This window comes from Lissotriton vulgaris, chromosome 10, assembly GCF_964263255.1.
Source record: "Lissotriton vulgaris chromosome 10, aLisVul1.2, whole genome shotgun sequence".
Lineage (NCBI taxonomy): Eukaryota > Metazoa > Chordata > Amphibia > Caudata > Salamandridae > Lissotriton > Lissotriton vulgaris.
Genome location: NC_141698.1, coordinates 816215996 through 816230579, shown reverse-complemented (window position 1 = coordinate 816230579; position 14584 = coordinate 816215996). Strand labels below are relative to the sequence as shown.

General features: G+C 44.6%; 1 protein-coding gene across 1 annotated transcript in view; it reads left to right on the top strand.

The window, feature by feature from the left end:
* Window positions 1–1273: 1273 nt before the first annotated feature.
* The window catches only part of EGFR (epidermal growth factor receptor), a 414372-nt gene continuing 401061 nt past the window's right edge, over window positions 1274–14584 (top strand). Inside the window, exon 1 of the mRNA XM_086941735.1 lies at window positions 1274–1817. Within this exon, the coding sequence (XP_086797861.1) occupies window positions 1742–1817 (76 nt within the window). The 5' untranslated portion in view covers window positions 1274–1741. The remainder of the gene's footprint in view (window positions 1818–14584) is intronic.

The window sequence follows — 14584 nt, the reverse complement described above, 5'->3', positions numbered from 1 at the left end:
ATATCTAACTGTTGATGTGAGATGTAAAGAAGTGGTCAGATTGAATAGATATTTGGGACCTAAGGTGAATGGACTATATTAAAGTCCTCCAAAACTGTCCAGTAATGTGTGACAGATCTCTTCAGTAATGCCATTCCTGTTCATTTGGTGATGTTTGTTTTTTGGCTGTAAAGTGATGGGCAACCCTCGTAGCAGGTATGTATTATGGGAAATTAATAGGTATATGTTACAATTTGTGTCTGACCACTAAATATTATGGTTTTAGTATTATTGTGGACCATAACAGTTATATACGGAAGTACATAACTATATATTGTCACAGTGACCCATTGGTCAGCCCTCTTTTGCTTCCCTGCATAATGAAAGTAATTTGCTGGTTGAGTTGTTTGCCATTTGTGGGTTGTAAGCTGAGGATTGCACTTGAGGGTGCAACTTTTTTCTGGGCTCTGTTGCCCGGCTACAGGTGGTGCATTTATTTAGGAAATACCCACTTTTTCGACTGTCTTCTGAAGTATATATGCTTCTGGGTGCTTATAATGCAGGCAGATAGTGTGTCCCAGAGCTTGGTAGTGTGTAACAAGAAAGCAGTGCCTTCTTTGGATTTCTTACTGTAAGGTGGTATAATAAATGGTGCAAGCCGAGAGTGATACAAGGAATGCTTGAATTAATCTCAGCCACTGGTAATTACTCCGGTGTATGAACTGGGATGCAGCCACAGGTAATTACCGGTGACTGAGATTTATTCAAGAATTCCATCCAACACTTTTCTGTATTTTTTGGATTTCTGGATGAGGGCACAAAATAATATAAGGACTGTGCTGTCAGCCAGCCTGGAGTAAATTTCTGCTTTCTCATGTTGAACTTGGACCCCCCAAAAAATACCTAAAATACATGTCCTTAAGTCTCTTTTTTTTTAAATGCCAGAGAGCACAAAGTTCATCACCGATGCTCATAAATGAGTCCTCTTTACCTGCTGGTGGTCTGAACACCACAGGCTATTTTAGGTGGCGCGTGTTGTGCTAGGACTGTGGAAAGGTTTACATTTGAAAGCAGCCTGTTCTCCGTCCTTGGCTGAAGCGAGCCCTTCCGGTTAGCGCCGGGCAGTAAAAGTTAAGTTGCTTCGCGTTAATTCTTGTCTCTTTGATTACTCAAGTAAAGCCAGCATAGAACATTACACGCCCTGTGTGTTCTACAGTGCAATGCCATCTGCCTTTCTTCCCCCTTGCCCCGCCTCCAGCCCCTCCAGCTGGGAGAGAGGCACGCCCACATTTTTGACGTCACCGCGGGACACTCCAAAGGTTCTTGCGGATCATTGTTTTGTAGAGGGAGCCCGAGAGCTTGGCCAAAGCTGTCAAAACTTTTGCAATTCCGGGAGCTGGGAACGGCATTGCTTCACTCACGACTCGTATGAACTGATAAGGATTACTGGCAAGGGAGACCTGGAGCTTTCCACTCACAGTTTCAAGAGTGACAGGAGACTTTCACAACCTGTGCCGGTAAACGTGTATCTTGGATGCTCCTGTGAAGCCCCATTACTCCTGTCCGGGCAGGACGAAGCATGGGTTTGTACAGCGGGAGCCCGGAGGAAACGCCGAGGAGCCGGGCTGAGGATTGAGGCGAGGAAGGAGTTGTGAAGAGGACAGAAATCAGTTTTGGGAGGTTAAAAGAAGGGATTGAGGACACAATACGTTCCCAAAGTCTGAAATTGGGAGTTAGGAGCAGAGACTGTGGGACAGCGATAATGAAGCTCCGGGCTGCGGTGCTGCTGGTGCTGTTGATCATCGGACGGGACACCTTAGCCGATGAAGACCAGAAAGGTAAGGAGGGCTCTCGTGCCGAAACGTTTACTTGCTTTATCTCTAGCAGGGCGCAGGCGGAGCTCGCCTTTTCGTTTTCTGTCAGTTAAGATCTCGGACACCTCTGGGTGCGTTCTTGGAGAGTGGGCATTGTTTCCAGGGCGGCAGCCTTGTTTTGTCAGGTGGTAGTTGGTCGTCTGTAGTTTTATCTCAGCGGAGCGCGCGTTGGCTTGAGCGGCCGCCCGGATCGGTCTACATTGACCTGTTGGCGGCTGCAGAAACGTCCAGCAGTTGCAGGCAGTGCCTCTTCCTGGTGTATGTACCTCATTCTTGGAGATGAAGACGTGAGGGTGGGAGGGAGGAGGAGGAATTTGATCTGCATTCAGCCGGCAGTACGTCGAGCCAGAAGGAAAGGCATGTTTAACTTGTCTCCAGTGCAGGCAGCCCGGCGGGGAGTTTGGGCAGGTTGCGAGGAATGTTGTGCCTCCTCGGCTCATTTACTTCGGCGGACATAAGGAGCGAAAAGAAGAAAAAGAGAGGCAGTGTTAACGTTGCAATGCCATTGTTTTATATACATTGTTCAGGGCGCCTTAGAGTGAAGGAAAGCGTGACTAACTTCATCTGGGGTGTGAGTTGATATGTCTCAACCACAATGTTGTGTTGCTGCGTCACTATTAATCCCTTTAAATGCGCACACACTTTGACGAGTACAACACACAATTGGTCGCCAGTGTAATGAAAGAAACACACTTTAGGCCCACTGCGTTGTTTTCTTTCACGCCGTCTACCGACAAGGAATTCAGGAAACAACACAATATGCGTATTCTTTTTTTCTCTCTCCAAAGTTACCTATTGCTGTCGCTGAGTGCGTGTCTGTTCCGCCTTTCCAGGACTCCACGTCACGCAGGAGCGCATACACAGGCAGTCACACCTTCCGCCCTCTGGTGTGTACACAAACACAGAACAACGTGCGTGAAGTGTCCTAAAGTATGCAATCTGTGTCACTTGAGCACGCTTCAATGTTCTGTGTAGAGCACAACTATGTAAGTTGTGGTGAAAAAGAAATCAGAAAAAGAGCCCTTTCGAGTTTCCTTTTGAGTGCGTTCCCGACGGGCTGAGCTTTCATGTGCTCCCCAGACACCCCCTTTGATGGACACCGCGGCGGTTCAGCTGCAGCCGACTGAGCTTCCACATGGCGCAGACAGTGCTCGCGGCCCCTCTGTGACACTGGAGTCTGAAACACAAGAGTCCCTGAAGCGACTAAGTCAGACGGGCTGCTTGATCGTACCCTGCTGCGACTTTCGGTTCTCTTCCCAAGAAAGGCAAACAATGCAATAAGGAAGTAATCTGCAGAGGGCACGCCGGTGGCCTCTGAAAGGGAATGTGGATGTTCCGCAGACACCCCCCCCTGAACTTGCTTCCTTTCGGATTTGCGCGTATTTTCACGCATGGAGACGGCTGCGTGTTTCCATCAGAGTGCAACTGGCACGTGACATTTGGCTGCTTCTGTCAAGTATTTACACACAGGGGTGCACTTTGCTTCCTTCACGGCAGACTAACTCAGCAGCCCCCCGAGAGCCAACGTGAGAGAGGGGGCTGCCTGAGAGGGTCTGTTGGGTTAAATAACGCAAAGCACAGACCTCGCATTTTCCTGTGAAATTAATTGAACTGTGGCGGATGAGACATTCGTATTTTTCTTGAGGAATGTGGCCGCGCAGAGTGTTAAGAAAGGGGCACGGTGGCCTGCCGCCGCCTCTGTTCTCTGGCACCCTGCTGCCACTGCCACAATAGAGGGCGACTTCGCATCCAATAAGTGGCGTTTTGTTAAGTTGTTTTTGCACAGACCATTGGTCGCCATGCCCTTGGCCCGGGGGCACTGGGGCTGGAACAGGTTTGCCGGGGGAACTCCCTGTCTCCCAGTTTGCACTGGCTCGAAACGTTGACAACACGTTTTTGATTTAGTGCCCTATGTTATACATTGGTATTTTTGTGAAATACGCTGTTGTGACAAGAGTAGGTACTTACAATACTAACCTTATGCGATTATCGCAATATCGCTTCCTATCACCTGAGAGCTATAGAGTGTGCCAATTGTCTGCTATGATAACAGCCTGAACGCCATGCACATCAGTCTGCAAAAAGTACTTTCATGTGTTATCCAAATTTTTCTTATATCGAAAGAGACTCAGGAGGACAAAGGGGACAGACTGACATCATCAAGACATGTACCTTTATAGTGAGAAGTTGTATGTATGCATGTGTGTATGTACGTATTTGTGTTACTTATAGTGAACGCCTACATGACTGCACCTCGGAGTATCAACCATCAATACTTGTGTATTCGGGTGGTTGCTTCTCCAACAATATCCATGACTGGCATGTGGGAGATGTTCGTTTTTTGGGGAGGAGATATCCCTTCATGCACTAGTTCTGCAGTACCTTCCAGTACTGGGAAAACGATTTGGCTAATCAGATTTGGTTTCAGGATGCTCTTTCACATCCAGATAGTACAGCTATGACTTACTTTGTACATTAAACACGCCATCCTTTGCCCAGGTGTTTCCTTTGGGTGAGTATTTCCACTCTTGCGCATGATTTTGAACCACCTCTCATGCAGTACATAGCTATACATGCTATAATGTGGTACTACACTGTCTACACATACAATAAAGGTGGCATTGCTAACCTGTGATGGGGTAAACAATCAACACCGGCAAGAAACGTGCCTCAGTCGCCATTTGTGTCTTACACAGGAGGAGTTTCATGTCGCTGCAAGTTGGGACCTGTTGTCCGTGCTCATTATTTTAAGGCGGTGGCTTTAATTTGTGTTGTTGTGCAGCAAGGGTGCCTCAGAAGCATGCCGGAGAGCCATGAATAGCATTTATTTCCACACTAGCTGTGGCTCTAGGATGGCAACATCGAATGTAAGCTATCCATAGCAATAAAGAATCCACTGAACTACATGTTGTATCGACAGGCCTTAAGATATACTCTAGAGAATGCAGCAGGCCCCACAGGTGTGCCATGAAGCAAGACTTCAAACCAAACCTTCAAATGCGCCGTGCACTGGAAAAAGTCCATAAACTGTTGCTGTGGACAGGCATTTGGTCAACATGTGTCATCAAGTCAAGTCAAGTCAAAGAATTTATATAGCGCGCTACATACCCAGAGGGTCTCAAGGCGCTAGAGGAGGGGTGGGGAATTACTCGTCAAATATCCACGTTTTAAGTTGCTTTCTGAATGCTAGGTGGTTCTGGGTAAGGCGAAGGTAAGTGGGAAGTGAGTTCCAGGTTTTAGCTGCCAGTTAGTACATATGTGTGAGGCAGCATGTGAAAAAGTCGTTCAGCACTGTCATCGCCATACATGTTCTTAAGTGTGTCTCCCAACCTCTAATGCAATGTGCAAACCTTCCAACGTCAGCCGGAGGTCCACCTGAAAGTGCAAAATAGGCTTCTAGCCCTGTATCGAGGTTAGGTACAAGGGCCAGGGAGGAAACAGTGTAGAAATGAGCTAGAAAGAAACGATAGAATGGCTCAAAGGGAGTGAGAGGGATAATTGTGCCCTTCGACCCACACTTGTTGGTTGTTGTGGTGTTTACCCATCTAAGGACAGGAGAGGTTGAGTGGGAAGTCTACGAGTAGCGCTGAGATGGAGACCAAGGAGGGATGTATAGGGAATCCAGGCTCCTGGCTCTTTGTAGAATCAAAGCAATGTACCCACCACAACTGAAGGCATGGCGAATGCTATGTAAATACTTAAATGTATGTGATATTTCTGCAGTTTTACAAGCTAACAGTGGTAGGGGCGTCAGCACAAGATTAGCGAAGGAAACCACAACCACTGACACTTCACTGTGACACTCTGTGCCAGAAGGGATATGTGGGTTTGGTGATGATAAGTAGTATAGAGTAAATGTATATAGAGCAAATGTATACCTCATGACCCCGGTACCCCACAGGATTTATTTGGTGAATGGTTAAAGACAACAGTAGTAAGCAGAAAATGAGTGGGTTCCCATGGGGGAGTTAGTTCAACCAGATCAGAAGCAGGGGTGGCTCTAGGCTCATGGCTGCCCTGGGCAGGGAGCGTAGGTAGGGGGCCCCGGAAGAGGGGGTCTGGGCGGGGATGGAGCGCGGAGGCCAGTGAAGAGGAGGGGGTCAGGGTGTTTGGAAGTGGATCAGAGCCAGAGGCCGCCAAATTCCTGCCAGGGGCCACCACGCAAATATGTATCCATCCTCAGAGGATAATTATATTAAGGATATATATTGGGGTGGTGGCCCCTGGGGTTTGGTGGCCCAGTGCAGGTGCACAGCTTGCACATGCCTAAGGCCGGCCCTGTCAGAAGCTTACTATTTCAAGCCCCACATTGATTGGGTGGTGATATAAGGGGGTGTATAGTTTATGAGTTGGGCACCTGAATGTGTTGGGTACCGATACAACGAGATGAAACATTTTTATTGCACTGGTCAGCCAATAAGTCCTGCAGCTAATTTCCATTCCATTATAAAAAATAGTAGCCTGTCGCCCTTGTGAGATGACACACAAGTGTGCAGCAAAGTGATGAGGTCAAATGCGCCAGCTGAACCATGACACGCTTCAAGGATTGAGTTGTGCATTTTGCTCTGTGACCAGCTGTTGTAAAAGACCTACTATGTGCATAATGTGTGGCAGAATCCGATAATGTACATTCTGCTAAGGATAAAAAGTTACAGAAAGTGGCCTGTAGGCTTCATTGTTTGAATCGTACACTTGTAGTTTGTTGTGCTCTTCTTTCGGTTGTGTTTTTTCGTTTTTCTGTTCAAATCATCTTATTGCTAATATTACTATAATGTCACTAACTACTACAATGGTTGTCTTCCTGTATGTTAGTGAGTAGCACCAGGATTTATTTTCCCGGTCTCGCGTTCCTCCTTCCTAAAACACAAGAACTCAATTTACACCACATTTTATGCACTTTTTCTTCTCAGTTTTCCCACTCACCACGATACGTTTGTCTATACTTTCTTAAAACAGTAATGAAAGCAGAAGGACCACTTTAAACATATATCAAAATAACAATTTGACTAATTTTGTGTTGATCTTGCCTCATTCTAAACTGGTCCACCTTTTGTGACTATATAGATATATGCACAGAAAGGAAAGTGTTTTCCCATGAAGCTTCCTTTGAGTGATTGCTTGTTCTTTCTGGCTTTTGGTGTGTCATGTTGGTGCATGTACCACTTTCCCACAGGAAACAAGTCATCAACAAGGAGTGATATCTAGATCTGTTATGCCTGAAGCGTATAAGCATCTAAGAACATACAGTTCCCACATAGTTCCAAAAAATTAAAGGTTTCTGTGAATAATTGGTTAGTATATGCCGGGGTTTGATGATTATTTGTAACCGTTTGTGTTATAGTGATGCTTAAATCGTTTGTATCTCGTCCAAATGAACAATTAATACCATTTTAAATAGAATAGAAATAGCAAGAATTGTTGTCAGTTAATTCCTAATAGTCATCAGCGCAGAGCAGGTGCGAGGATATTTGGAAATACAGCATGTTTCATCATGTGCTACATTTCCTTTGCTTGATTACGCATTCTGATTTGCATGTACTTTTCACAGGTGTATCGTATGACACCATCCTCTAATTTCCAAGCTTGGGAACAGTTATGACATATTTGACATGCCCGCGTTTCCTCTGGCTCCTCCATAATGCACGCGCAACTTTGATATATGGTAACTGTCAATTCCAAAGAATGTGGGGAGCTGGGAAGAGGCAGAGAGGGAAGAAAACTTGGAAAACTTTGCTGAGTGGTCCCTATGATCTTTGGGGTGTCAGTGGTTGACGAGCAAAGTGTTGAGATGGCTCCTGGTACATGGTCATAGCTCCTCGCCCACCAGGAAGTCATCTAAAAATGATGCCGCTTCTGGCTTCTGTAGGCATCACTGCTAAACAGCATCTGCTGGTGTGTGGGGTCCGGGAGGGACCCGTACCACAGCATCCTTCCTGGTGGCCACGGTCCTTTCACAGTACGACTCACGTCCTCCAGGCGCAGCCTGATTGTACTCCTGAGGAGGGCCTTTCCTTTTCCTGGAAATATCTGGGCTCACCCAAGATGCACACACAGCCTCTCTTACGGCCAGAGTGTTGAGGCTGGAGAGAGGGGATGAGGGGTGAACAGGTGAGACACCAGCCAAGTCTGTATCAAAATACAGGGCGGCTTCATTGACACACATTGGAAAGAACAGAACCTAGTGCTGAAATACAAGGGGTTTCAGTCTTTCAGGTTCTGGCATCTCTACCTCTCCCGCTCTGGGTGCTAACTACAAGGAGAAAAAAATAAAAGAAATAATAAACAAAACAGTAATGTGAATATTCACTGAGCAGGGCACTATACACAATCACCCCCAGGTCCTTAGCAAACACGAATAAAAAAAACACAAACACAGGTGAAGTTGACCCAGCAATGTGCTTGGACAAGTAACCAACCATGGCCAGGTTATGGGCTGGATCTTAATACTGATTTGTGCATAAATATTGATTCGTGCATAAATAGTGATTTGTGCATAAATAGTGATTTGTGCATGGTATTCAACTGTCCATAGGCGCCTATGTAAGGTTCATAGTAGACCTGCCATAGGACCGGAAACCAGAATCAAAGATGGGCCAGATATCAGCTTTAAGCATTGGGGTATCTCTGCCCCCAGTTACCGCATGAGAGGCCATGGAGGCCTGGGCAGTCATGGTGAAAAAGGACTTACCTCAACTAAGTTGAATTGTTAAAAAGTTCTTCTCCATTGACGTTCACAGTTTGGGCCTGGCTCTATCCATTAGAATTCAGGAGTGTGTATGACTGTTTCAAGATCATAAAGTGGACAATTACACAACAAACTGTGCACACCTGTGAAGTTTCTCTCTGACTATAAGACAGACTCTGCTATTCAGTACAGTTCACAGAAAATAGCACAACGTATAATTATAGGCACTGAATGAAAACACAATATTCATTATTTAAATGAGTATTTCTACTTTTGATATTTTGGATAGACCGCTCCACGCGCTGCTTAATGTTGATCTAGGAAAGCTGTACACTTTGAACCTATGCACTACTACAGACATCATATTGGTTAAATATCTTATGTTCACCAGGTGGACATTCTGGGCTGACTCATTAAATAGTTTGTGAGTCTGCAGCTGCAGGTTTATTCCTTCTCATGACTTAGGCATATTTTGAAGGTAGACTCGCTTGTGAGAGTTACACCTGGGAGCATTCTGTGAATTCCTTTTTCTCATCCTGGGAAGGCACTTAATGATGCGCAATTCCGTACAATGTTTAAAGTGCAATTGTAATATAACTTTTATTTTAATCTTCATGGGGAAAACAATTTTCCCATGAAGAAGTCCTTTAGCACACTCTCCCACCACTTTTGGTGCGCTGCCTTCCCATTCACCTCCTGAAACCGATTTACTCCTATTCTTGACAGGACTAAATCGCTTGCTGTACTCAGCGTGGGGATATCTTGTGTTAATGTTGCGGGATATTCAAAATCTCATAAATGTTCCCGAATTTCAATACCATCTCTATCTAATACCTAATTTAACCAAAACAAAAATAGTCTCTTTCTCAGGGAAGAAAAAAATATTCATTATTTAAATGAGTATTTCTACTTTTGATATTTTGGATAGACCGCTCCACGCGCTGCTTAATGTTGATCTAGGAAAGCTGTACACTTTGAACCTATGCACTACTACAGACATCATATTGGTTAAATATCTTATGTTCACCAGGTGGACATTCTGGGCTGACTCATTAAATAGTTTGTGAGTCTGCAGCTGCAGGTTTATTCCTTCTCATGACTTAGGCATATTTTGAAGGTAGACTCGCTTGTGAGAGTTACACCTGGGAGCATTCTGTGAATTCCTTTTTCTCATCCTGGGAAGGCACTTAATGATGCGCAATTCCGTACAATGTTTAAAGTGCAATTGTAATATAACTTTTATTTTAATCTTCATGGGGAAAACAATTTTCCCATGAAGAAGTCCTTTAGCACACTCTCCCACCACTTTTGGTGCGCTGCCTTCCCATTCACCTCCTGAAACCGATTTACTCCTATTCTTGACAGGACTAAATCGCTTGCTGTACTCAGCGTGGGGATATCTTGTGTAAATGTTGCGGGATATTCAAAATCTCATAAATGTTCCCGAATTTCAATACCATCTCTATCTAATACCTAATTTAACCAAAACAAAAATAGTCTCTTTCTCAGGGAAGAAAAAAAGCAGTAAATACTGTTGGAGACTTGGTGACGAAAAAATCGAAGAAGTTGAGGAGTATACCTATCTGGGTAGGATCTTCACTAAGTCACTAAAAAATAACCGCCAGTTTCTAAACTTGTCGAGAAAATCAGAGGTGCATGCAGGAGCACTGCAAAGGTTATACACGGCCTCGGGAAATAGACATTTCTCCTCCCTGCTTAAAGTCTACAGTGTGAAGATCCCTGCAGTTTTATCATATGCTTTGGAATACATTCCTATAAAGCAGTGGTCATTCCTGGACCTAAAAGAAGGAAAAATATTGAGGAAAATGCTAAAGGTAGCGCAGTCTATCCCAGTACAAGCACTCCGCCTTGAACTATCGCTCACGAGCTCTTACTCTCGAGGTATCGCAAACATCATTAGGTGGGCATACAACCTGCTCCATGCAAAGGATGGCACACTTCGCTCCCTGCTTAAAACAGAGACCTTTGATAGTGATTCTACGAAGCACGTATTTTATAAAAACATGTCTTTCGCCTTCAAACTGGCGAATATTAGTACTGATCTGTTGCTGACTTGGACACCGCCTCAATTGAAACTCTTTTTAAAATGCTACACCCCAAGACTAAGCTTTGACCTTGACTCATCGCATTGCGCCAAATTAATTTTATATAAAAACTTTGCTGAATCAGTGGTATTTAAGAAAACCCAGAACTACATAGATTTTAATCTCACTCATGGCGCAAGGAGATTGAATATCCTGCTCCGGTTGGGCATTCTACCCACCCAAACTTAACAATACCATCTCTAGCTAGGAACCAGGGACATAATGCAGGTCCCCACAGCCCCTGAGCTGAAGGAGGGTCCCTAACCCTCCAGGGGGACCCTCAACCCTTTGGGGCCCCATTCATCCCAAGGCTAATGAATACCTGTGAGATACGAGAGACCCCTCACATTTTGGTAAAGGGGGGTGGGCATCATTTTGTGTTACTCCATTGCATGGAACTCCCTCTCTTCGCCCTCCTCCACCCCCTGGAAGGATTCACTCATGCAAAATATTACTTCATCCCTTTCCTGGTACAAATTCAGATTTAGAGAATTGCAAAAACAGATCTACATGTGAAACTTGAGCCACCTTCATATGCAAGTTGACCTTTGTGAAGCGTCCCTCCTATCTCTCTAAAAGTAGTCCTTTAATTCTCGCTGTCTCTCTTATTGTGTTTCCTGTCCTCCCTAATCTTTCAATACCAGTCACGTACAGATGACGTCGGACTGCGATCCAAACACGTCAAGCCCGGAAGTCATGCAGTGAAAGGAGAAGGGTTCTTACACGTGCACACGAGCTCAGAGTCAGGCCTTGCTCTGTGTCGAGGTTTAACTCGGTGTCTGTTATCACACTGCTGCTTAGCGGCTTCCCTCTGGCACTACTCGGTTTCCAAACCTGTAATTTAGAGTGGAAAGAATGCACAGGCCTCCTCTTGGAGGGGGCGAGCGACAGCATTGCAACAGCTCTTTAAATAAGCACGCACCGACAGACAATGGCTGATCTTGTCATTTCACCACTTCTCTCTAATGACAACGACCTATATGCCACCCTTTCATTATTTTCATGCTGTTGGACAGAAGTGCGGCAAAACATATAAGTGCTGGCCTGTGAATTATCCCTCCACCATATTTACAGCATTACATAAGCAATAATATCAACTGTGTCCCTGCCTGTTGTGCGCATGTGCAACCAGGAGCTGTACCTTGGAATGGTGTGCGTGCTAACAATTAAAAACAATCTTAACACAAGTGCACAATAATTATTTGTGAAAAGGGTTTTGTGGAGTGTCACTGCATGCTTACAGTGGCAGCAGAACTGATTGACACCCTTTGCACCCCTAAGTTAAACTACACACAAAACAGGCGCGCACATCTTTTATAGATAGGTGCGAATGGTGGTAGCTACCCACGCTAACGTCTGGGGTGAGCTCAATGTGAGCGGAGAACATTTAGTATTAAAATGTGAAGAAATATCATTTGCACCCATTTTAGTGCTACGTCATGGGGAGGGCGACTGGAGTTATGTGGTTCTGCATGATTATAGAATTATCGCACTTGGCACATAAGCCATCTTATGTTGAAGAATTTGAGGATTTCAACTAATGCAATTTTGTTTCTAGCTCATATAGGTCAAAAGGTATTAAAAGGTGGCACACTTGGTGATGCGCAGAGACAGGCTCCTCAGAAAGGTTTTTTGGGCACTTTTAAATTATTGCTTATTATTGGACTCGGGTGTTGAACCATCACCATTGACATGAAACCCTTGCCCAGAAATTCTATTAAAACGACAGAATAGCCTAATAATTTTGTATAGAATATGCAGCATAATCTGCATTTTTATTTCTGAAGTTTTTAGTCAACCCTGGTATATACTATTATTCTCCATTGCCTCGTAATGGGTGTTTGGGATGCTCAACCCCTGAGCACTGTGAGAGGTGAGAATGTTCCATAAATCATCTGCTAGGCCACGCCTAACAATATTACTTGCGTCAAACACAATGATGGACCTTTTCTATTTATTTGGGGGCCCCACTCGCCAATGCTTTTACATTTCAAAATAACCTCGTTGTGATATTTTGAAGGTACTGCTCCATTTTAGGCTTTCCCACACATGCTTGGGTTCACTGCAGTTTTATTGACCTTTAGCCTCAGGTGTCCTGGTGAAGGCAGCAGACTAGAATCTCTAAATGAGAGATGTGATCAGTTTTCCCAGCATCAGACTGCACTTCTCCCAGCTGAGGTTTTAAGGGAGATATTATCAGTGTTTGGGTACCGAGTAAAATAAAATCTGCAATTACTAGTATGTTTTGGATGGCTGAGCTCATGGTTCATGTGGACACGGGGCAGCGGATTCTGTCCAACCCTGTCAGAATTTGTGGTATATTTTATGGACCAGTGGTTGCCTATTGAAATGTTTGCTAGCCTCAACCTTGAAGTCTTTAAACATGTCTGAGGGGTGGTGATTCATGACTGTAGTTTCACATCATTAATCATCCATCTTAGCATCGGTAAAGAGAACAGAAATCAAGCAACACCAACCCTGAAAAGCCTTCATTAAACTCCAGATGAAAAACAAAAAAGAAATTGCAGTGAAAATCTGCAAAAAAGGATTCGACATGGAACCTTGGAGCGTGTGGTGAGAAGAGTGCGGAAAATAGAGGGAAGTAGATGGAGTAACTGTCGTCGACAACTGCTCGTAGCCCTGAGACATCAGAGCCCAAAAGAAACCACCTTCAATACCTGCTAATAATTTTTGGGATGCAACATACTGCTCGTCCACCATCACTAAGACGGTCCCGGAAAAAAGATAGCAGCTGTGCTTGCCCACGTGCACTGAGGTGGCAGCAGCAACTATCTAGTATGGAGGACTGAGAAGAAAAATCAACCAGGGATTGTACAGCCCGACTAATCAACTATGAGGGTCTCAAGACACTCAGGGGGGTAGGATGGGGGCTGCTGATCTGTCTGGGCGCGGGCGTTCAGTCGAAGAGCCAGGTCTTGAGATCCTTCATGAATTGGGTCAGCCATGAGGCTTGTCTGAGGTGGAGAGGCAGGGTGTTCCAGGTCTTGGCGGCGAGGTAGGAGAAGGATCTAAGACCTGCAGACTCCATCTTGAATAGAGCAATACGACAATTGAAATGCCTCTTCACATAATATAGCATTATTGGCCCCTGCCGGGGGCTATAAGAGTTTTTAAGGGGCCCGAACCTGAATTCTAGGCCTTAGACACAGGCAAGATCCTATAATGAGTATAAAGGCCTTTTAACAACTGGTATAGCCTGAGGCAAAAGGGCTATATAATGCTAGGAAAGCATTCCACCTTCTGGGGCAGAATGTTCTAAACTAAAAAGGGAGAAACAGAGAGATAGGCATTGAAATGCTGAAGCAGACAGCCTGCGCCAGACATTATTGGCAGTAAGCCACTCCATTGTCTTTAATGCGGCTCCTAATGTTCTAATGGCAATTAATATTACAACACAAAGCTCCAAACAGCGGTGCCACCACTGACATGTTTTCGAATGAGCTTTATAGATGTATTTTGGACCTATTTCATGGAGACTGTGAAGGTTTCTTTTTTTTTTTACTTCTAAACAAAAGCCTCTTCTGATTTCTTTACTGTTCAAAATGCAGGTCCACCCTCACTAAGATGTAGGATGTCGACCAGAACTAGGCAAAAAACAGCAGCCATGCTCCTAAATTCAAACTAAGGTGCTAGTGCATGGCAAGTACTGGGAAGAGAGAGGCCTGCAGCGACTATCTTGAGTAGATTAATGCAAATATTTTATTTTCATAATCGCATACACAAATTAACATAATGAGACGGCGATGTGTGCATTTGCACTACCTCTGACCTACTCTACATACGTTTCAGAACACTTTTGGACCTATTTTATAAATAATGTATAAACTAAAAAGCTTGAAATGTACGTCTAAATGAAAGATACAAATTTGGTTATCCAAAAAATATGCCTAAAGTTAGGGGACGGAGATGGGGGAGAGTAA